The sequence below is a fragment of the Eurypyga helias genome, unplaced genomic scaffold (genome assembly GCF_000690775.1).
Source record: "Eurypyga helias isolate BGI_N326 unplaced genomic scaffold, ASM69077v1 scaffold3319, whole genome shotgun sequence".
NCBI classification, from domain to species: domain Eukaryota; kingdom Metazoa; phylum Chordata; class Aves; order Eurypygiformes; family Eurypygidae; genus Eurypyga; species Eurypyga helias.
Window position 1 is genome coordinate 12172 of NW_010269933.1, and position 22567 is coordinate 34738.

At 52.8% G+C, this 22567-nt stretch overlaps 1 protein-coding gene across 1 annotated transcript in view; it reads right to left on the reverse strand.

Moving 5' to 3' along the window:
* POLE (polymerase (DNA directed), epsilon, catalytic subunit) overlaps nt 1-22567 on the reverse strand; it is a gene marked incomplete at its 5' end in the record, with an annotated part of 33384 nt that overhangs the window by 4822 nt on the left and 5995 nt on the right. Inside the window, 35 exons of the mRNA XM_010158239.1 lie at nt 1-50; nt 276-365; nt 491-616; nt 896-1096; nt 1308-1501; nt 1608-1739; nt 1857-2043; nt 2150-2282; nt 2814-2939; nt 3222-3395; nt 3858-4056; nt 4538-4758; nt 4907-5130; nt 5539-5715; nt 6487-6593; nt 6665-6818; nt 9288-9428; nt 9771-9914; nt 11117-11326; nt 11646-11864; nt 11949-12071; nt 12139-12219; nt 12399-12501; nt 12794-13008; nt 13733-13928; nt 15375-15532; nt 16051-16195; nt 16460-16552; nt 16952-17100; nt 18614-18759; nt 19387-19533; nt 19627-19729; nt 20096-20224; nt 20967-21074; nt 21629-21841. Of these exons, the coding sequence (XP_010156541.1) occupies nt 1-50; nt 276-365; nt 491-616; nt 896-1096; nt 1308-1501; nt 1608-1739; nt 1857-2043; nt 2150-2282; nt 2814-2939; nt 3222-3395; nt 3858-4056; nt 4538-4758; nt 4907-5130; nt 5539-5715; nt 6487-6593; nt 6665-6818; nt 9288-9428; nt 9771-9914; nt 11117-11326; nt 11646-11864; nt 11949-12071; nt 12139-12219; nt 12399-12501; nt 12794-13008; nt 13733-13928; nt 15375-15532; nt 16051-16195; nt 16460-16552; nt 16952-17100; nt 18614-18759; nt 19387-19533; nt 19627-19729; nt 20096-20224; nt 20967-21074; nt 21629-21841 (5318 nt within the window). The remainder of the gene's footprint in view (nt 51-275; nt 366-490; nt 617-895; nt 1097-1307; nt 1502-1607; nt 1740-1856; nt 2044-2149; nt 2283-2813; nt 2940-3221; nt 3396-3857; nt 4057-4537; nt 4759-4906; nt 5131-5538; nt 5716-6486; nt 6594-6664; nt 6819-9287; nt 9429-9770; nt 9915-11116; nt 11327-11645; nt 11865-11948; nt 12072-12138; nt 12220-12398; nt 12502-12793; nt 13009-13732; nt 13929-15374; nt 15533-16050; nt 16196-16459; nt 16553-16951; nt 17101-18613; nt 18760-19386; nt 19534-19626; nt 19730-20095; nt 20225-20966; nt 21075-21628; nt 21842-22567) is intronic.

Here is a 22567-nt window from a genome sequence, read left to right on the forward strand (position 1 = left end):
CCGTATTCCTGGGCGATGTTCTGGAAGAGGCTGATGTGCTCCATGAAGGTCTGGGAAGAAGGGAGCAGGGAGGGAAGGATGCTGCCCAGTACCCCTGGGCAGGGGGGCTCCAAGGGGGGGCCGGGCAGGGCTGGTGGGGCAGAGGGCAGCACAGCAGGTTCCAGGGGACAAGCAGTTAGGGAAGAGGCAGAGAAAGAACAGGGTGCCACCAGCCTCCTTATCCCTCCAGGAGCTGCTGGCATGGGGCTGGGCTAGGCAGGAGGGTGCAAGCTTACCTGGGAGGAGATGGTGAGGGCAAAGTCTCCAGCACAGCTGCAGTACACTGGCATATGCGTCTCCTTCACACCATGACACTTCTTGCACACCTGGACGCCAAGAAGTTTTAGGTGGGCGAGGAGATGAGGCCAAGCCCCTCTGCCAGGGGCAGATTTAATAGGTCTGGCCTCAGCCAGCCAGGGGGACAAGCAGAGCAGGGGAGCCCTGCACTCACCAGGTCCTGCAGTACGAAGGCCATCAGCTTCTTCTGCAAGGCTTCCACCAGCGCTGTTTCCATAGCACTGGAGTCGTACTGCGCTTGGCAGTTGCAGCAGACCCAGCTGGGCAGCACTGACCCATCCTAGAGACAGAGAGGAGGGAGGTGAGCACCAAGATTCCCAAGCACTGAGACGGTGTAACTGGTTTCTGGAGAGGACAGAGCATCAGCCAAAGCCAAGGGATGCTCAGACCTGTCACAAACAGCTAGAAGTGAAGAGAAAATGGTCTTCAGGTGAGGCTGATTACCATCAGCAAGCAGAGCTGAAAGCAAGGGGCGTAAGAGAGACAACAGGTAGTGTGAGTGACCGGCACCCAGCACTGCCATGCTGAGGCCTCTGTTGTTCCCAGGAAGGGGCTGCACCTGGGAGAGGGCAGGGTCCTTGCACAGGTCCAGGTCCCTGCAGAAGTTGCAGTTCCTGCAGATGACTTCAGGGAGCACGTAGGAGCGGCAAGGGTCCCGAAACTGGGCTGCTTCTGAGAACTCGCCCACCTCAATGAGGCGCAGCAGATCCCGGCGCAGTTTGCTCACCTGGTTGGTTACGTTGGCATCCAGGGAGAGGACCTACAATAACAAAAGCCAGGTGAGCCTACCAGCAGAGTGTCTCACCAGGACAGCTCATACCCTTGTGACCCCATATGGATGCGGGGCAAGACAAACTCGTTGTAGATCACTCCTGGAGAAAAGCTGCGGCAAATCTGAGCCATGGGTAAGGACCAGAATTTCAGCCCTGACTGCAAACCTTCAGGAAAGGGGCCTTGCCCACCCTACTGACCTGGCAAACATATTTGATGAACTCCAAAGCTGGGTTGTTGAGCGGCAAGTAGGAGCCAGGCAGCACTGGGAACATGTCTGAAGGCTCAGTGGCATTACGAGAACCAGCCATCTTCTTCTGGATCTTCTGAATGATGGTGAAGAAGCTCTGGGTGAGCTCATTGGCCACATAATCCTGCGAGAATGTGATCATGCCTAGAGAGAAGGAGCAGAGAGCACTTGAGCGTACAGTGGCATATGGGGACAGCGAGGCGGGTGGCTCTCCGCCTGCACCAGGACCACACTGTGGCTCAGCACTCACCAGGCATGGCCCCCCTCTCCCCCAGTGCCTCCTGCGACACCTGGCTGGTGCTCCTCCTCTTGATGGGGGTGCTCCCGGGGGCATTGCGCCGCAGCTCCTCCTTCATGCTGTGGTACACTGCCACGATGTAGGCTGCGGAGACATGTGCAAGGCTTCAGCTTCAGCCTGCATCAGCAGCTGCCCCACTGCAGGCTCTCCCTGGAACTAGGGAGGCATAAGTGACCTTGTCCCCTCCCTGGGACAGCTCACCTGACACAATCATCAGGAAGTAGCTCTGGCAGGAGGCAGCCTGGGGCAGGAACTGCGCAATGTTCCAGCTGTTCTCCAACAGCTCCTCCACTTGTGGCTCCCCTTCTTCCTCTTCATTCCCCGCCACCGCCTCTTCCTCCTCCTCCTCACTCTCCTCCTCCAGAGCTTGCCTCTTGCTGGTGTCCTTCTGGAGGAGCCAGCAACGTCGCAGTGGTTCTTTGTGCCCAGCCTCCCCACCCAGCTCAACCCCCAGCACGCTGCTCCTGGGGGACTGAGCGCTTCCAATCTCTTACCTCCCTGTAGTGGATGCGAGAATCCACTTTTCCCTTGATACCTCCATAATTTGCTGGATCCATCCAGAGCAGGAACTCCCAGCAGCGGGAGAAGGAGATGGTCAGAGAGTGGAAGATCTCCTTGGAGTGGATGCTGGAGGGAAGAGACTGCAGTCACCCACAGTGTTGGCACCATCCCTTGTTTGGAGCCTTCTCCATGGAAGACTGTGGGGAGGTGGTGATGCTGGCAAGGAGAGAGGGGGTTCCCCTCTCCCATCCAACCACTGGGGGAGACCCCAGGAGAAGCTGTGCCCAAGGAGTCTTGGCTGCCTATGCTTGTGTCAAGGTGCCTGTACCGTGGGTGGGATGCTGAGCTGGGCACCTCCACTTCTCCTGAAGGTCTCTCCTGGATTGACTCCTATGAGTATTCATGGAATATTACTTACAGAAGACAGGTAAGGGACAGATCCCTACTCCAGCCATGACAGCAAGAAAACTGGGCAGCCTTATCCCTTTAGTAGCTTTGTTAACAAAAAAAAAAATCTAAATTCAGTGCTGAGGCCTGTCAAATGGCCAAAAAAAAAAAAAAAAAAAATCAGTATCCTCCTTCCCAGCCCTGCACCCTGCCTTGGCTCCATCAGCAGGGACCCTCATCTCCAGGCTCGTCCTGACAAGCACCCCACACCTGTTGGTGATGTACTCCATGTAGCTGATGGCATCCTCGATGCGCCGCTTCTTGGTGCACAGGATGATCCGGTTGAAGTTGGCATAAACCACCGAGGAGCCCAGACGCTTGAACTCAGCCACCAGCCTGTAGGCAGGGCACAGGAGCGGGAGTCACTGGGCAGGAAGGCAAAGCCCAAGGAGCAGATGCAACCCATGGAGGATGTGCTGATCCAGCACAGTCAGAAATCAAGCATATTAGCAGTGTCACACAAGGGAGCTCAGTATGGGAGGTCCAGCCTGCTGCCCACCTCTCTAGAGGCTGCAGCAGAGATGAGTGACTCTGGATGCCAACAGCACCCTGGTCACTAATGCCACACCTGTCTCCCTTCCCCATTCACCAGCCTGGCATGCTCCAGGTCTCACTTACTGCAGAAAAAGCTTCTTCATCATGTTGTGGAGCATGCGGTGCAGTGCCGGGTCGTAGAGCAGGGAAGAAGGAGAGCGGAGCCAGCGGTAAAAATGAATGACTTGGTTGTCTGCATAGATGTTGTGATACTGTGTGATCTCCTTCACCCAGCTCACCACCATGCTCTTCAAGATCCTGACAGGGAGCAGAGACCAGCATCAGCCCACCAGCCATGAGCAACCCCTTCCCCCTTCCAGAGAGGTACATGTTTTCAGCTATGCTGGAGGATTCAGTGGGAACTCTGCCAGAGTAGAGACAAGTGAGCCCTTGGCACCTGAGCCACAGGGTAAATATGTGTCTCTATAACCTGGTGAAGCACAAAGAAACAAGAACCAGGAAACAAAGTCTTCATCAACATCCCCATACATCTGCTGGCTGAGCCACCAGGCAGTTCTGAGCCCAGGATCTTCAAAAGTCTGCTGGAGAAGATGCTTGCCCCACCCTCAAGACCTGAATTTATGTTTAGAGCACCCCACAGACCCCATTGCTGGCACAAGCCTGCCTAAAGTCAGGAGCAAATGAGAGGCAGGACCCCCAAGGGGACCTTCCAGGAAGGAGCCCAGATGTTCCACCTCCTGCTGGCTCCTAGAGCCATACCTGAAAGTGTTGGAGCAGAGGGCATCATAGCTGGCTGGGATGTTGGCAGCTTGGTTCCCTGTCACCATGTCTTCTAGGGATGCCTGCTGAATCACGTCAAAGCTGATGCTCATGCTGGAGCCTCCTTCCATGTCATTTATGTGGTGGGACTGCAACACCGTGTTTACAGCCAGGCTCTGGATGTCCAGCTCCAGACACACTAACAGCGAACACAACCTCTCAGCAGGCAGGCGTGGCAAAGAACACCTTCCCTGCCCCTCTGCCAGAAGTACTTTTCACAGTCATAAGGGCGATCTATAGGTGTTGCCACAGCAGAGGAGCTCAGAACTATCACTCAAGCTACTTCTGCCTCTGAGAAAGACTTGTGCTAGGGTCACCAGGAACAAGCACTTGAGCTAGTCTGTCCTTGGGCTGACACACTGCAGGTGGTCTTCTGAGTGCTGCTGTCGGTGGCCATGAATTAGGAAAGAATCTGTATTTGGATGCTTGAACACATTGCAGGTGAGGCCTCCCTGCCCCTTGCACACCCCTTGGCCAGATCACTGCTGAAACACCAAAGCTGCTGATAACTACTGTCAACACAGAGACTATTTGGAGACCACATCCATCCCGCTACAGCACATGCAGAGAAGGACCCAGCTCTGCCCCTGCTCAGTGCTAACACCCCACTCCCTCCTTACCTGTGGAGTAGCAGCCTGGGTTGTTTATCTCCACAGAAGCTCTCTCATCAAACTCCATGACCAGGCGGTTGTCATCAGCCTCCTTACCCCCCAGGTCTGGGCGGGCTGTAGGCGAGAGCCACAGCAAGTGGTTGTGACGACGGAGGTGGCGTGAGAAGAACAGGTCAGAGCCAAAGGTGGAGATATCATCGGGGAGGTTCCCAATGGGAATGTGGTAGTACCTGGGGCACAGAGAGGTGAATGGTCATGGGAGTGAGCTCAGCTGCAGAGAAGACAGTAACCCCTGCCTGTACCCTCAAGGGGCAAGGCAGCCTCCTGTGGTCCCATCAAGGGCACGGCAGCCCAGGGGAACACGGTCGCCCCAGGCACCTGCTCATCTCGAAAGCCTGGGAGAGGCAGGTGTCTAGGTTGAGGTAGTGGCGGATCATGCGGCGGGCAGCATGGCGCTGCCAGTCCAGGACCGAGTAGCTGATGTCATCTACCAGCCGGATGGGGACCAAGGGGAACTCCTCAATGATGGGAATCCCACTCGCCAGCCGTTTCAGGTCCCAGTTAGACTGCACAGCGACCAGCGTGGGGCCCCGGCGCTCATCCTGTGCGAAGAAGAGGACATGTCCTGGTGCACCGCTCCAGCCAGCCCCTCTGCTCAACAGGACACCAGCAGTGCTGGATGCCCTGTCCCCGTAGCAGGTCCCCACAGTGGGGACAGCACACCCCAACACTCCTGAAGCATCCACCTCCACACAACCAGCTCCCAAGCTGAGTGCAGGGATGTCGGGAGGCACTGAGGTGGCCTCGCTGCTGGCACTGCCCTGGGCAAACCAACCCAAGCAGGCCAAAGCCTTTGAGCAACACCCGCTTTTACCACTGACCTTCAGGTCAGCAGCTACATGCAGGCACTGTTGGAACTGGTGCACCGGTACCTTCCACAGCATCCTCCCCTTCCCACGTGCCTGCATGGACAAGGTCCTGCAGGTACTTTCCTCACACCTTCATCTCACCTTGTAGCTGAGCAGCAGCCGCTGGATGGCTCTGTAGACGGCCTTGGGGTCGGTCTCAGCACGCACTTCGAAGGTGTGCTTGTCTGGGGGCAGCAGCTCCTCACCCACCTTCTCCAGCAGTGCGCTGCGCTCCACTGAGAAGAGGGTGGTGAGATTCGGCATCTGGTTGCTGCGTACCTGCAGCCAAGGAGGACCAGGTTGGAGCTGGGGGGAGAGGGACCCTGGGCTGCATGGTCCCAGGGGTCTCTTCCCTCTGTGCATCACACGATACCTTCCACCAAGCCCTGCCGAAATGTGGAAGGGTGTGCAACGCGCTAAGAAACCTTCCACTGCCTGACCCCCGTCATAGAATGGTTTGGGTTGGGGGACCTTTAAAAGTCATTTAGTCCACCCCTTCTGTAATAAGTGGGGACATCTTCAACTAGATCAGGTTGCTCAGAGCCCCCACCAACCTGCCCTGGAATGTTTTCAGGGATGAGGCATCTACCACCTCCCTGGAAAACCTGTTTCAGTTTTTCACCACCCTCACTGTAGCAAATTTCAATGATTTAGTCTAACTATACACTCTTTTATTAGAACCATCACCCTTGTCCTATTGCTAGTCTCTGCCTTCTCCAAGCTGAACAATCCCAACTCTCTCAGCCTTTCCTCACAGGAGAGGTGCTCCATCCCCCTGATCATTTTCGTGTCCCTCCTCTGGACCCCCTCCAACAGGTTCATATCTTCTTGTGCTGAGGACTCCAGAGCTGGACGCAGAACTGCAAGGGGGGTCTCCCCAGAGCAGAGTACAGGGGCAGAATCCCCTCCCTCACCCTGCTGGCCACGCTTCTCCTGATCCAGCCCAGGATACGGTTGGCTTTCTGGGCTGCCAGCGCACACGGCTGGCTCATGGCCAGCTTTTCATCCCCCAGCACCCCCAACTCCCCAGCCTCTAAAGTCCCACCTTACCTTGTCCAGCACAAAGACAGCAGCTTTGCGCTGCGAGGGGATGAAGAGGCCCACAAGTGCTTTGCTGCCCTGGGAGCCGTGGTAGAGGTAGATGTGGCGAATACTTCCTAAGGACACAGAACATCAGTGGTACCCACGGGCACCAGGTCCCAGGAGCACCCCTCCCAGGGTTCCTCACCTGGCTCCAGGTAAGTGAACTGGGCCAGCGAGCGCATCTCCAGGTGCTCAATGTCAAAGGTTTCAGCCTCCCGCCCCGCCAGCTGCCCGACGAGCTGCCTGCTGACCATGCACACGCAGCCCAGGTGGATGAGGGCACGGAGGAGCAGCGGCACCTGTAACAGTGGGGAGAGATGTACTGGAACCTTCTGCTACCAAGACCCTCCTGGAGGTTTCAGACCTAGAACAAACAGGCTTAAAAACCACAGGTAGAACGTATCTGAGGTACCTCCAGCATGACTTTGATATTATCACCCTTGCCAGTGCTGGAGATACAGAACAGGTATCTTAATTCACACGTGTTGCTGTCTAGCCCTAAATCCCACCATCAAGGACAGCAGCAGGTACTTGGGAGGATGTGTGAAGCGATATCTAGGCATTCTTGAAGCTCTGCAATTTGTGGTTTGGTGCTCCTTCAAGACAAAGGCTTCATCTGAACCACCAGATAATCAGCACAGTTGGAGATCCACCACTGATTGGCCCTGTTTTATTAACCCTACAGCTTAACTTACTGCTGCAGAAGACTCCTCCTAAGTGATTTGCTGTGGGACCTAGTCCCAGAACAGTGAGAAGCAATAAACATTCCTTGCCTAATCCTGCCCTCATGATGTCAGTATGATTTTATAGACCCCTAGTACACTCCATTTTCAGATCTCTCTAGCAAACCAAAGCGTTCCCATGTCTGTAAGTCCCATCCCTGCAAAGAAGCCGTTGCCTCCCTCGCATCCTCATCGTTCTCCTGTGTTAGTCTTGCTAAGTTTTTGGAGACCATGCTCAGAATTGCACTGCAGATGTTTAAAGATAACACAGATCTTTCCTTGCAGAGAACCCCGCTGGACGCAGTCCTGGGCATCTCCAAGGACAGAAACTCCACAACCTTCCAGGCAACTCACTCAACCATCCTTGCAGGAAAAGTTTTTTTCTGACATTTTTCTGACATTTTCACAGAATTTACCATGTTTCAGCCTGTGTCTGCTGCCTCCTGTTCTCTCTCTGGGCACCACTGAGAAAAGCCTGGCTCCTCTCCTTTACCCCTCCCATCAAGGAGGTCCCCTGAGCCTCTTCTGCTCCAGGCTGAACAGTCCCAGCTCACTCTGCCTCCTCTTGTATGACAGATGCTGCAACCCCTTGATCATCTCACTTCCTTTTATATCTTTAATGCCTCATTTTACATCAGTTGCTAATTTTTTCTGCTTCTTGATTTTACTTAGTCCTGATTATTAAACACTGTGGTAGTGGAAAGGAGTCAGGTTTGCTAACAGATGATCTCGTACAGATAGCACAGAATGCTAGAGGTTGGAAGGGACCTTTGGAGATCATCTCGTCCAACCCCCCTGCCCAAGCAGGTTCACCCAGAGCAGGTTGGACAAGAACACATCCAGGTGGGTTTTGAATATCTCCCGAGAATGATACTCCACCGCCACCTCTCTGGGCAGCCTGTTCCAGTGCTCTGGCACCCTCAAAGGAAATAAGAGAGATGGATTTGTGTACATACTAGTTACTTTGGCAGAGTAATTTGAAGTAAGTTTTGGGCCCTGCTTACGAAACTAGGAGTTGTGCCTTGCCTTGTGGGACCTTTATTCAAATTTTCTAAAAGCAGATATTTAAGGTGGCTAACATTCATTTCTTTCATCTTGACACACTAGAACAGTTTCCAGGCTATACCAACAACTTTGGTAACTGACGTCTCCCAGCCTTATGATACAATTTTGGCCTTGCAGCCTCTTGCATCTCACAAAGCATTTTGTAGCTAATGGGACCACTGCTCACACCCAGCTTGTCTTACCTAGGCAAAGCCTTTTGATCCGTAATAATTCTACGTTGCATTTTACTAGCAAATTCACTTGCCTTTATGCTTTCTTTAACATACAGCTCTGCTCTTACAATGGTGGAACCTACTCTGCCACTTACACACAGGTCAGGTTCTGACATTACAATGTCGTCTTGATTAAATTCCCATCACCAGGTTTTGAGCTGCTGAACAAGTGTCCTCATTAGAAGCCAGCATCCCAGTTTTCCATCTTCATTTTCAGGCTTTCAGCATTAATAGCAGTAGTAAATTTAATTTCGGCTCGATTGCTTTGTATTGAACTTTGTTTGGGTTGTTCTTGCTCTTGGCAAACTTTGAAGTTGTATCCTATCCTCCTTTCTAAAGCTTTGATGACATCATTTTAGAGGACAGGCCACCCAGACCTATGTATGACTACACACATGTTGGGTTTTCCCTCACCTTTACTCTAAATACCCTTTACCTTTTCTGGTTCAAACACCACCAGGCTGGTTCTGGCTTGGTTTACAGGAAGATCACCCTTTCTGGTTAAAGGCCTTCTTTCACCCAAGTTTCCTAACTCCAAATAAACTGAACCCCCTTTCCCTGACATGCCTTAAACCACACGCTGATACTCAGTGTCTGCCCATACAAATGCAGGTACATCTGCCAGTACTCTGCTGTGCAAGGTCTTTGATTTTTAGTGTTTCTCACCAAGTTGTTGAGTTTTTAAGTGCCAGCTGTCCTCCTGTGCCACTAGCACTCAGACTATCGAGCTACCAGTCAGCAGTCCTCAGAAACGAGCTCCAGGAGTTACCTGTGTCTCATACACTCCCTCAATGTCTGGAGCGGAGAGGTCGGCATTGATTTCATTGATGTGCTCTTGGTACATATCTTCAGGGACAGAGTATTCATACAGGTTGTAAACTAAGTTTGAGCGGGGCAGTATCCTGTTCACCTGCCAAGGCAAGGGACATGCTTATCAGGGCACATCATGTCACACCATGCAGCACCACTGCCAGGAGTTAGGGTCTGAGCCAGCCCAGCTCCCAGTGTTCCTCTCTCCTAAGGAAATCTGTGGTTGATGTTCATGCACATTACAAATTCCCATAACAGAGAACCTGTTTTCTGGGCAGTCTGGGATTAGCAGAGGGGCCAGGGACTGGATGAGGTACATCTGTGGAGTGGGAGAATGGGGTCTTGCAAGGCAGTGGCTTGTAGTATCTGCTTGCAGCAGAGGCAAAGCACCTCATCTCAATGCAAGCGGCTTTTTCCCCTTCTGGAAGGGGCAGGTCCTCACCCTCCTGTAGGCTGCTCCCTCCTCCTGCTTCGGGATGCGCTGGTTGACGTAGAAGACCCGGGGGATGGTCAGCCTGATGCAGTGCAGGTCACTCCCAATCACCGCCCACAGCCTGAACAGCCCAGGCTGGCTGGTCTCTGCGATCTGCAGGCCAGGGGGGTAACAATGGTAATGTTAGCAGAGAAATCCAACACCTTATCAGTGCTTACGTCTAAGCTGTGGAGCACTTTGGTGCCAGTTGGTGGCCACAAAGAGAGCAGGGGGCTCTCAGAGTCCCCATGTCCTGCTGCTGCCCTAGGGCACCATGGAGAAAACTTCAGCTAAGGCTGGCCAACCAGCTCAAGCTGGCCCTCCACATCAGCCAAGTCACTCCAGTGTCCCAGACCAGCCTTCCCATCTCACGCTGGTGCTTGCACAAGGGCTGCGGGCAGCTATGAAGGCCTTTCCGGAAGATGAAGTGGGTGATGAGGGGGTGGGCTCAGACGGTCGTGCATAATGAGGCTTTGTGAAAATGCCTGGATGGCATTTTCACACCCACCTCTGTGTTTGTATGGTGGCTGCTTCCAGGCATCACTGGAATCCCGTGTCCATCACAGGCACACTGTGCCCAGTGCTGGGCTCCCCAGTACAGGAGAGACATGGACATACTGGAGACAGTCCAACGAAGGGCAAAGGGACAAGTCCAACAAGGACAAAGAAGGGCCTGGAGCATTTTTCATACGAGGAAAGGCTGGGAGAGCTGGGACTGTCCAGCCTGGTGCAGAGAAGGCTCAAGAAGATCTCAGTGTATATAAATAACTGAAGGGATGTGCAAAAAGGACAGAGCCGCCTCTTCCCAGGGGTGCCCAGTGGCAGGACCACGGGCTGTGGGCACAAGCTGGAACACAGGAGGTTCCCTCTGCACATCAAGAGACACTCCTTCACTGTGAGGGTGACTGAGCACTGGCACAGGTTGTGCAGGGAAGTTGTGGAGTCTCCTGCCTCGGTGATACTCAAAAGCCATCTGGACACTATCCTGGGGAAGTGGCTCTGGGTGGCACCGCTTGAGCAGTTGAACCAGATGGATCCCAGTGCTGCTCCAACCTCAACCAGTGTTTCTGCAGTTCTGTGACTACTGTACAGTGCTGCTCATGGGCTGAACTACACACAGGCCCCAGATTCACCACCAAGAATGACCATGGCTTTGGTTTCTATGCAGGTGTGTGTGAGCTTTGCAGCCCCACCTGGCCTCCCCAGCGTTAATACCAGTTGAGGTCAGCAGTCACTGAACTTCACCAACTAGTGACAGTGTAAATGCAAGGCTTATGCCCTGGGCTGCCCTCCGTGGCAGGTCCCCTCCCCAGTACCTGCACAATCTGCCAGGGCAAGTCCAGGATGCTGCGTGCTGTCCGGCGCAGGTAGCTACTCAGTCCCTTGGAGAGGGCATCACGGACCACTCCTCCACCTGCTGTCACCCCACCGTCCTCCAGACGTCGCCTCTTCCGCCGCTCCCACCGCTGCCGAGCCTGCAGCTCCCACTTCTTTTTGTGGTAGCGCAGCCAGACCAGCTGCTCTTCCTGAGCGGGGGGACAGCACACAAGTCCAGACAGAAACAAGCACAGGCTTCCCAGCCCCCTAAGACTGCACCACACAGCAAGCCCTCCATCCCCTATCCCTGCATCACGTTCCTGCCACAGCTGTGAACACACTGCCCCCCCCTTTTCTCCATCAGTGCTTGTAGTTCTCCATCTCATGGTTCTATTTCTCCCTGTAGTCCTAAGCCATGGGAATGCAGAGGGTTTCAGGAGACCCACAGTTCGCTCCTGGCAGTACTCAAGCTGCTTGGGTGGACAAGCACAGCTCCAGGTCACTGCCTGCCCAATCTGCTTCACCTACCTTGGTGGTGCCCAGGGACGGAGGTGGACCCAGGATCTCTCGCCAGGACTGTGACAGCTCCAGGTATTGGGACATCTGTTGGCTTTCCTCTCCTGCAGGGACTCGCTTCCGCTTATTTGCGATGGGAACCGGTGGCTGCAGGGTCTTGGAAGCCCCAAAGTCCTCTATGTCACCAATATGTGAGCTGGGTGTCTCTTCGAGGGCCTGGTTGGAGAGGACCTGAGGAAGCAAGGACAGCATAAGGAGATGGGTTGCATAAGAGCCCCATCACCACAGCTAGCACCTTTCCCTTGCCCTCTTTACCTGCCTCTTGCCCTCTGAAGTGAAGAGCTCATTGATTTTTTTCTGTTTGTACACATCATTCTTCTCTAGGAGTTTCTTGTGGAGCCAGTCTGGATGCCTGACCCGTGGCACTGGGTTCTTTACCTGGAGAGCATCACCAAATCACATTGAGCCCTGCTGACCAAAACCCTTCTCCTGCTCCTCCCTGTACCTGCTGCAGGGCTGCGGGAATAGTGATGATTTTCTGGATGGTGCTGCCCAGTCTCTCAATGTAGTAGTCCCAGTCCAGAATCTGAAGAGGGCAGAGCAGCAGGAAGCAAAGCTGAGCAGAAGGCCACCAGATGCAAGCATCTCCCCATGACTCCTGTACCCCACTTTGCAAGGGCAAGTAGCCACTGCCCAGGTTACGCCTCCAAAAGGTACAAGCCCTTGTCCCAGAGCTAAGGCCATCCACACGGACGCCCCACTCACCGCACGGATGTTGAAGTCCTGCAGTGAGGGGCTCTTCAGCCATTTTCGGAGATAGTGTTTGCGCACGCTGGGCTCTGCTTGGAAGATGGCAAGGGGGATGGCCCTGGGGAAAGCAGGGAAGCATTTATTACCCACATAGAGCAATGTCCCGGCAGCACATGATCCCCTCTCCCAGCCTGTGAAGACCCTTCAGGCTTCTTCTCCCATCCCTGCAAGGCGACCATGCAGCAGTTGTATGATGTTGCCCATCGCTAGTCTTGCTCATGGTCTGAGCCTGCAAACAGGTGATCCCTCAGCCACACCATGCCAGCTCGCTCACCTCCAGCTACCCTGCCTTTTCCCCCTTGGTTGTCCCCACACAGTCAAAAGGCCTGCCAACCTCAAGATGGGGTTACCTCTCGGTGACTGGAGACCCTTCGGGTTTCTTGGAAATGATGAACCGGCAGCTCAGCCCTGCATCCTTCACCATTTGGTCCCCCAGGAACTCTGCCAGGCGCTTGGCAGTGCTGATGGAGGTGGACTTCTGCTCTCCGTAGTCCTCCAGCTTGCGTGACATGGACCGGTTCTCTGAGATCAGCTCAAACAGCTCTGAATCAGGCATGTTGGCAGCCTGAAAGGGAGGAAAAAGACCCTAAAGCTAGCAAGAACCTAATGATCAAACTTTGCTGCGGTGAGATATGGGAAGCGCTAACATCCAGTTGGTATGGCTCTTTATGGGGAGCCTGGGAATTGCTCCCTGTTGCAGCTGCCAACATGACCTACTGCAAAGGGAGAGTGTGGGTTTGAGGCTTGCATCACTCTATGCTGTGGCTGGGCTGTGGCAGCACTGCTTTGTCTTGAGGACACAGAGTAGCTGGGCTCACCAAGAAATTTCTGTACAAGGTCATTACAAAATGGAAGGAACCAACCAGGCTCTCGGTCCCTCTTACCTCCCAGCTTCTTGTTTTTCCTGCTCACCCCAGTTATTGTACACCTCATGCCTCTGTACTCCTTATAAAACTCTCCGCAGGCAAGTGGCTGTCATTCTCTGCCCCAGAGAATGTCCTCAGACAATGTCCCTGGGGGATGAGGGCCACCAGATCAGCTCCACAAAGGAGCTGCCTGAAGGACACAACTCATCCACAGTTACAGCTGAACGAAGAGCCCTAGCACTGAAAGACACTAAACAGCAGCCTGAGCAAGCCAAATCAGCAGAAATAAGGTGGGGGTGACCATCAAAGGCACAGCAAACCTACTCTGGCAAGCAAAGTTCCACCCTTCCCAGTGCCCAACCAGCTCTGACACTTCCTCTCCAGCTCCACCTCCGGAGCACAGACGTGCTGAGCTGTGCTTACCTTGCTGTAGAGCACATCCAGCCAGTAATCTGCCACCTTGGCCACAGACGCGTAGACCTCCTCCAGCGTGCTGCCTTTCAGAAAGGCTTCAAATACAGAAGACTGGAATATCTTCACCAGCTGCAGCTCTCCCCGGCGTTTCACCTCAAATCCCTTCAGCTCAGCCAGGGACCCGTCCTCGTTGAATACCGCGTACCTAGGAGACGTAGCATGGGCAAAACCTGGCCTGCACCAAAGGACACGTCCAGGGTCCCAGTGGTGACCCTCCTGCCAGGGCGCTTCTCCCCATGCCACCATCCAGCGTGTTCAACGGAGCTGTGATGCTTGGTACTAGGATGACTTCAGAATATCTACAGCGGCTCTACCAACTGTTTCAACTTGGTCTGGAAAAGCAGTCAGTTCATGTCCTGGCTCATTCATGCTGCTTGGGAGAACGATCTTAATTGCATACAAGTAAAGGGCAGGAGGTGAGAGCTCAAGAAGGGAAATGGAGGAAGATATTCGGAAGAAGCTTAGAGAGAAGGAAACTTCATCAGCTCAGATGCTGGCAAAGGGTTTCAGAGGAAACTGGATGTAGCCATGACATGAATATAGGAACGCTCCTCCCTCTCTCCTTTTCTCTTTTCTATGCATTTCACAGCCCTACCAATTATTTGTATGTCTGAAGAAAAATCTTATAGGAACATCAGCTGAGAGAAGAGAGGGGATTCTCAACTCTGCATCACTTGGCAGCCCTTCTCCCACCTGACCACATTCCTGTGGACAGTCTTGTCTCCCCTCACCATGGTGCCAGCCACCTCCAGGCTGTTTCGGTTAGAAAGTGACCAAGGAATAAATGCTAACATCCCCAAACTACAAGAAACCAAGAAGCCCTGAGGTACAAGTCCTAAGAGCAGGCCCACTCAAGTGCTTGGCATCACCTCCACCCTGTTGGCAGGGACTGTTGCAGCAAGGCACTGACAGGAGACGGTGGATGCTGGGGCTCACCTCATGGGGCACTAAGCACAAAGCAGCATAGAGCTGTAAGGACAGAGGGTGGTGGAGGGCAGCGACAGCATTTCCTGGAGCTAGATCCAGGTCTGTGAGCACCCCTCTAGCTAGTGGTTGCTACTGCAACTGTGTTCCTATTTAGGAGATTGCAGAGAAATCAGTGAAGTGTGAGTACAACTATTCTGTAATGTGCCAGTAATGGCAGGACCTGTTCCTTCTTCCACATGGAGAAGGAAGGGGAAACATCTAGGAGAAGCATTACTGGAGGTCTGTGATGTCCTGAGAGATGGGAAGGCAGGAACTGGTGAGTTTAAACAGATTAGGTTGAATATAAGAAGCATCAGAAATCCTCAGAAGGAAAGTCAAAGTTCTCCAGCATACCTCAAAGCCAAAACAGAGAGATCATGTCTGGTCACCAAGCTGGAGAAATGTTTTCTTCTAAACCTTATTGCCATAGTATGGCATTGGAGGCAAGTGGATAGCTGGATTCAAAGATGATTTAGTGTAAGGAACTTGCCAGTTAAAGCCAGTGAATCAAGGAAGCTACCAGCTCCAGGGGCAAGGACCAACGTGCCCCACATGCATGAAGGGAAAAAGACCCTCAATCTGTTACACAGGGCAAGTCATAATATTTTAAGCTTTGAAATCTCACCTTTTCTTCAGCTTCTTGCCCTCCTCCTTGGAAGCTGGGAGGATCATGGCCAGGTATGGTCCATCCACTTCAAAAAAGATGCTGTTCTCCGAGCGTGTGATGTAGGTGAGAGTGGCTGAGTCCTGCAGTTCCTGGTACTGGTCATTTGTGAAGCCTTCCTAAGGGGATAGCCCCAGGAGAACAGGTTCACTCAACAGTTGGGCTAGTTACACAAGGTGATGCCCTCTGGGCACACCCTGCCCAAAGGAATCACTGAGCACCCCTCTGAAGGCTACAGCACAGTTTAGGACTCAAAAATCAGAACACCTGGCCTGCCTCTTGAGAAGAAAAATGCTTTGGACGCTAAAATTATATTCTTTAGTTTTAGAGAAGCTGGCACAAGCACAGAATGGGTTTGGATTTTGCTCTTGTCTGGACTCCCAGCCTGCACAGGTGAGCATGCACCAAGCCTGGGCTCTTACACACCACCCTCTCTGCTGCAGGTGTATTGGAGTCTCTCCCTCTGCTCAAACACTCTCTGGGGCAGAGAGCAGCTGTGCATCAAGCAGGGCCATCAGCCCCAATGTCCTGCTCACTAATGGGGAGCAGAAATGGAAGAGCAGCCCCCCTTCCTTGTCAGCCCTTCACATCCTTTTTCCCAGACTGAAGAGCTGGCCTGAATGGGTGCAAGACTCACCTTCACCAGGATGTTCAGCATGGCACCTGGGTAGGAGATGGTCACATTTGGCTTCTTGGCATTAGCTGACTTGATGACAAAGTTCTCTGGGAAGCTGTTGGGGAGGACACACCAAATACCATCGGTATCCAGTTCCAGAGGTCTCCTAAGGAAGGAAGGTTACTGTCAGGACGGGAGTGGATGGTAGGTGAGGATCAGCTGTGTCCCCCACAACAGCAGAGGCAGCCTGTTGCATCCACTCTCTGCTCCCTTCTACAAAGCAAACCCTCATAATACAATAGAATAACCACAGCAGTGTCAGAAATCTGAATCTTCAACACTGACTGCTGAAAGCTCAGGTGTTTAATGTGCTCCCACATCTGTCCCAGATGCAGACAGACCTTTCTTCCCTATCTCAGCACATACTCACCCAATCTGCTCGATCAGTTCCCTGGCCTGGGTGATGATATTTGCTCCTGTGAAGCAGACAATGCCAGCCATTTCCATGGAGTACCAGCGAGCTCTGTGAGCAGAGAAGTCAAAGCAAAGAACGTGAATTGCTGCCTCCCAAACCCAGATATGGAAAGGGAAGGAGGACCTACAGAGGAAGAAGGGCAAGAAACAGCATCAACACTGGCCCTTGGTAGATTTTTCTCCTTGCCCCAGTTAGATGCTTCAGAAAAGCTGAAAACCCACTAACAGCCAAGATGCCATCCATCACTTAAGCCCAACACAGTGTCTGGCAGGAGTCTCCAGGATGAGAAGTCATTAGTAGAAGCAAGAGGAGAGTGTTACAGGCAGCACCCACCTTTGTCCCTGTGCTTCAGAAGCAGGTGAAGCAAGTGACAGCCTCCCTAGGACAATCCCAGTTCCCAAGCATCCTCTCTGGAGGACTCCCGCATTGCCCAGTGGGGAGACTCACCCTTTCCGCATGACGTAGCCATAGAAAGAGTTGAGGATGCACTTATGAGCCAGCTGCAGGGATTCATAAAGGATTTCCATGTTCTTGCAGCGCTTCACTTCAGAGGCATCTCCTGTCTCCACTGCTGCAGACAGCTTTTTCTTCCACACCTGCAAGCCACAGACAGAGTCAAGATGATCCCCAGAACACTACTCATGGTATCCAACAGGTGTTCCCTCAGTCCCAGTATAGCATTACAACTTCAGAACAGTACTTTTACCAAAGATCAGTAGCATGAGCTAAACATTCCTTTTTCTTTTGCAGCAGAGGAAGAGTTGGCCAGAGGCATTTTGCCACATGGTAGGAGGGGCCTGCAGCACCAACTGTAACTCTGAATTCTGATTGTCACTGTCACCCAGCACTGCCAGCACTGACCGGTTGCATCAGCTCTGCTGCACCACGTGCGCAGGCAAGACTGAATATGCTGCCTGTGGCAATTGGTGATGTCTGGATAACAGCAGAACCACCCCTGCAGAAAAAGCGTCTCTACCAGCTCCGTGATTCATAGTAGAAGAGGCAGCTGGGAGTAACCACAAAGCAAACAGCTCATTAATTAACTCTGAGAGCTAGAGTCATTGCCTTCAACATGCACCAAGAGTAGTGTGCCATGGTGTCCTCTAGCATGAGCCTCAACCAGCAGAGAACTAGGTGGAATCAACTATTCCTTAACCCAAGATCTTGATCTTGCTTCTCAGCTTGGCTCTCTCCTCCATGTAGGAATCATAGAACGGTTTGAGTTGGAAGGGCCCTTAAAGATCATCCAGTTCCAATCCCCCTGCCATGGGCAGGGACCCCTTCCACTAGCCCAGGTTGCTCCAAGCCTCATCCGGCCTGGCCTTGGACACTTCCAGGGATGGGGCATCCACAGCTTCTCTGGGCAACCTGTCCCAGTGCCTCACCCCCCTCTCCGGGAAGAACTTCTTCCTGATATCTAATCTTAACCTCCCCGCTTTCAATTTAAACCCATTACCCCTTGTCCTGTCACTTCAGGCCCTTGTAAAAAGTCCCCCCCAGCTTCCTTGTAGCCCCTTCAGGTACTGGAAGGTGCTATGTGTCCGCGGCGCCTTCTCTTCTCCAGGCTGAACAAGCCCAATTCTTGCAGCCTTTCATCATAGCAGAGGGGCTCCAGCCCTCTGAGCATCTTCGTGGCCTCCTCTGGACTCACTCCAAGTGGTCAATATCCTTCTGATATTGAGGGCTCCACAGCTGGACGCAGCACTCCAGGTGGGGTCTCACCACAGCAGAGTACAGGGGCAGAATCACCTCCCTCGACCTGCTGGCCACACTTCTCCTGATGCCCCAGAGGAGGAATGCCCCAGACTGAACTGCCCAGATCAGATGTATCAGAAGAGAGACTAGCTGAGGATTTGCTAAACCCAGTGAAAACTGGAGATGCAGCTTTGTTTCTGACAGCACCACAGAGGCAGTAAATGCCATGGCAGCAGCTGTTGAAGATTTGGCAGTGAGAAGCCACAGATTGTCAGGAGTTCTACCACATCCTTCTCAAATAAAAAAGCTTCTGCTTCAGCTTTAGAGCAATCCTTTAGGGCTTGGGTTTTCAGTGAGAGATGAGAGGTCCCCAGTCTTGGCAAGAAAAGTTAAGCCAGAAGTTGAGCTTGGTACCTTGTGTAGCCCCTTGAACTCATAGCGACGATCCCTGAAAGCTCGCACCGTGTCCACATAGAAAGAGTTCTCTCGCTGGCAGATAGTGGTGACTCGTTCCTCCACCCTGGTGACGTGGATCTTCTTGTATGCCTTGCGGCAGTAATCTAGTCAAGGGAAGAAGCAGAGGGAGGTTCTCAGGGATGGGTACCCCCACTAAAGACAGGACGGGCATTGTATGGACAGGGAGACATCCCCACAGGGTGAGTGGGGAGACAGTCCTACTGCAAAGGGAGGGGAAGATGTCAGCATGGAGAGAAGCAGCACCTCATTATGGAGATGCAGTGACAGGTGGGAGAAAAAAAAACCCACCCTCATTGTGATGCACATATGGCCCATCCACAAACCCAGGCTCTGCTCCCAGCCAGCTGGATGCTTCTGCTGAACAGCATCATGCCAGGTGATGGGAACTCGTTATGATTACCTTTCATCAACAGACCTTAATTAGCAGCCTGTCAAAAAATGGAGCCATTCATGTTTCAGCTCAAATCCATGGCTCTCAACAGACAAAAGGAGAAACACTGAAACAGGCACTGGTGCTTGGCCCCTCTTTTGGAAGCACACAAGAGCCTGCTGGGATCCTGAAGATCAGAGACCAGACCCAGTCTGAGCTAATCCCACAGCTGTAAGAGAGGTACTTAATGGTGAACACCGCTCACAGTCTAAGTTGCAAAATACCACTCCAGATCATGACCTTGAGGGTGTTTTTTTTCGTTTGTTCTGTTGTTTTTTACCTGCCAGACGCTTTTTCTCATATTTAGCCTGTTCTTCCTGGGAGAGCTCGTGGAAGGCACGGGGTGCTCCCTCGTGGGACAAGGGAGGGAACTTCTCTGACTCCAGCTGCTGCTGGATGCGGTGATACTCACTGCGGCTGGCAGGCACTGTGGAGGAGGGCAGCTATCAGTTTCCCAGGGAGAAACAAGAATTCGTCTCCATCTTTGTGGGTTGTACTGCATGGTTCTTGCTGTACTTACTAAACTCTCCTCTCCACTGCCAAGTCATCCGGCGCTGACAGTTGGCACCCGGTTTGTTGAAGTCACAGGCAGCACAGACGGCCTCATCCACCATGGCTGAGGGCTGGCAGCAAGTAAGAGACACACGGGTGTTAGAGGGAACAGCTGTCCAAACGACAATTCATGCCCAAACAGGTGCTGGGTAGCAGAAGAGCATAGGTGTGAACATCAGAGATGGCACTCAGCGAGTTCCCCTTTCCAGTACCTTTAGGGAACACAAAACCCTCAAAAACAACAGCTGTTTTTTTGGGAAGAGTCCTAGCTAAAGTTGTAGCTCAACCTTCAGCTGACTGAATTTCACATCCAGCCTTATCTGATCCCCCTGCCCTGAGCAGAAAGTTCAGCCCTTGCTGTTAAGGGGATCCAATCTGAGGGACCATCAAGGTCATCTGAAGGACAAATTAGGAGAGACAAGGTTGAAGTTACCCACCTGCAACCTGTTGGTCAGAATGATGTTGGGGTACATGGCCCCCACATCTAGATGGTAGATAAGGGGACACTCAATTCTGTTTGGAACATCCTTCAGGGAATTCAGTTTGACCTTGATTTCATCACAAACCTGTGGTGAGACAAAAAGAAGTAAAACTCAGACAGGAAGGAGTTAACGAGTCAAATACTCATTGAATCTGGTCCTTTACTCCTGCACAGGTACACCTGCCATTGACACTAGGGAAGGATTTAAAGAACCAAGGCAGGAGCATCAAGGATGCCTTGATCATCAGTACTTTAGGCTCTGTTTTGGACCTCCAAGGTAGGCTTTAACTGTAGAGGTGCATGGAAGCTGACAGCAGCTACTTCGTAAGGTTACTCGGTCACTTTTCAGTGCAAATGGGTTAATGGAGACAAGCAGCAAAGACCAAAAGTCCCCAGTCATTAACTGATGCCCTCCAAGAAACTCCAGGCTCCGCCTTGGAGAGGGACAACCTGTACTTGTAGCTGATAAGATGCAAGGAACGAGAAGAACATGAGTATTTGGGATATCTGAGTGGTCTGTATACTCACTAAATCCCTTCTCAGCTCTCTCAGAGCTCTTGGCTGAACCTGCAAAGGGGAAAGCAGGAACCACAGATCCCTGGGCTGGGCTCCAGTGGCTAGGCAGGGAGTCCTGGCTGGGGCTGCTGGAGGTGACAGTTGCTTATAGCATTGCCTAACACCATCTACTCTGCAAGTGCCCATAGATGGGCTTCTTGGTCTCTCTCTGCAGAGCATAAAATGAACCTGAACAGGCACTTAAAAGCTGTAGCCCCAGACTGGCAGCTCAGCCCAGCCTGTCAAACCCAGCTGTGCTGCAGGTGATGTACCTCCTGGAAGTTGGTGACTTGATCCAATGGCAAACCCTCCTCCTCCTCGATGGCATGCCGCAGCGTCTTCTCCACGTGTTGCACCAGGAAGTCAAAGGCAGCAGGATTCTGCAGGGGCACAGGGACAGCACTGAGACTGTGGGCAGTCATCTCTCAGCTACAGGCTGGCAGTTCCGGCCCTGCTGCCCGTCGTGTCCCTGCCTGACCTGCTGGGCTCTAAGCATGGACCTGCAGCACAGGGCAGCATACTGAAGCACAGGAAGCAGGGCAAGGGAGAGGAGATGGAGATAGCAGCATGAACCAGATACAATCAAAGAGGCCCAGGAAGAGTTCAGAAGCAGCTTAGTTTGGGTGGGAGGACAGAGGGATGGCAGGACCCCACCAAACCCAGAACCCCACCTCACCACTCTCTCTTGCTGTCAGCAAGGTCTGACTTGCTGCCAGGATGCTATACGTATGACACGTGCTCTCCTAGTGAAGCACAGATGGCAACCTGGGAGGCCTCCTCCTATTCCTGCCCAGCTCCACGCAACTCCAGGCACACACAGTCTCCCGAAGTATGACAGGTACTGGCCAAGCACAGCAGCTGCTAACACCAGCTGAGGGTTATTCCTCACCACCCGTGCTCCACAAGGACAGGACATAGCTGCGTGGCCCCGTACCATTTTGAAGCGGCAGGGGATGTCGCTGCGGAAGACCCCAGATTCCAGCGCTTCCACATGGCCTCCCACGTATGTCTCAGAGTCCAGCACGTGGCCATCTTCCGTCAGCTTGTTGAATTCCTGCTCCTGCTTGTTGGGGAAGATGATGTTGGCATGATAGGCCTGAACCATCAGCAGTGCCTCGCACAGTGTCCCAGATCCTTTTCTTAACACCTGCAGGAGAGACATCAAAGTTGGTTTAAAACTCAAAAAGAGTAGTTTTAGATTAGATATAAGGAAGAAGCGAGACACTGGGACAGGTTGCCCAGAGAAGTTGCGGATGCCCCATCAGGTCACACTGGATGCAGCTTTGAGCAACCTAATCTAGCGAAAGATGCCCGTGCCCATGGTAGGGGGTTTGGACTAGATGAACTTTGAGAGTACCTAAACCATCCTGTGATTCAGCAAGAAGTGCTGTGCCAGGGCTGGGGGGATTGGACTGGCTTTACAGCCGTACCAGTGAGACAGATGGCATCAGCTGGTGACACACGTGCAACTGTGCAGCAGGCAGTGCTGTGGCCTGCAGCAAGGATGATGGGAGCAAGTGAACAACCAACACTGACTCCTTTTTGTTGGCCAGGAGGAGAGCAGGCTACAGACAGTGCAAACCTCCAGACCTCTGCTACCATAATCTCCTGACACTACTACATAGCCAAGCGCCTTTGTAAACTAAACCAGGTAGGGACATGGGGACATTTCCTACATGCTTAGCACAAACAGCTTCCTAACCACCCTCCCTACAGCTGATAACAGCCATCAGGAGACCCAGCTTTGTATGGCCATGACTGCAAGTAAATTTGGTGGAGTATGAAGCATCAGCCATGCTTTCTTGCTCCAGTCCTGTACTACCAACCCTCAGGTCTCTTGTTCTTAGGCACCTTTCTCAAAACACCCCAGGAC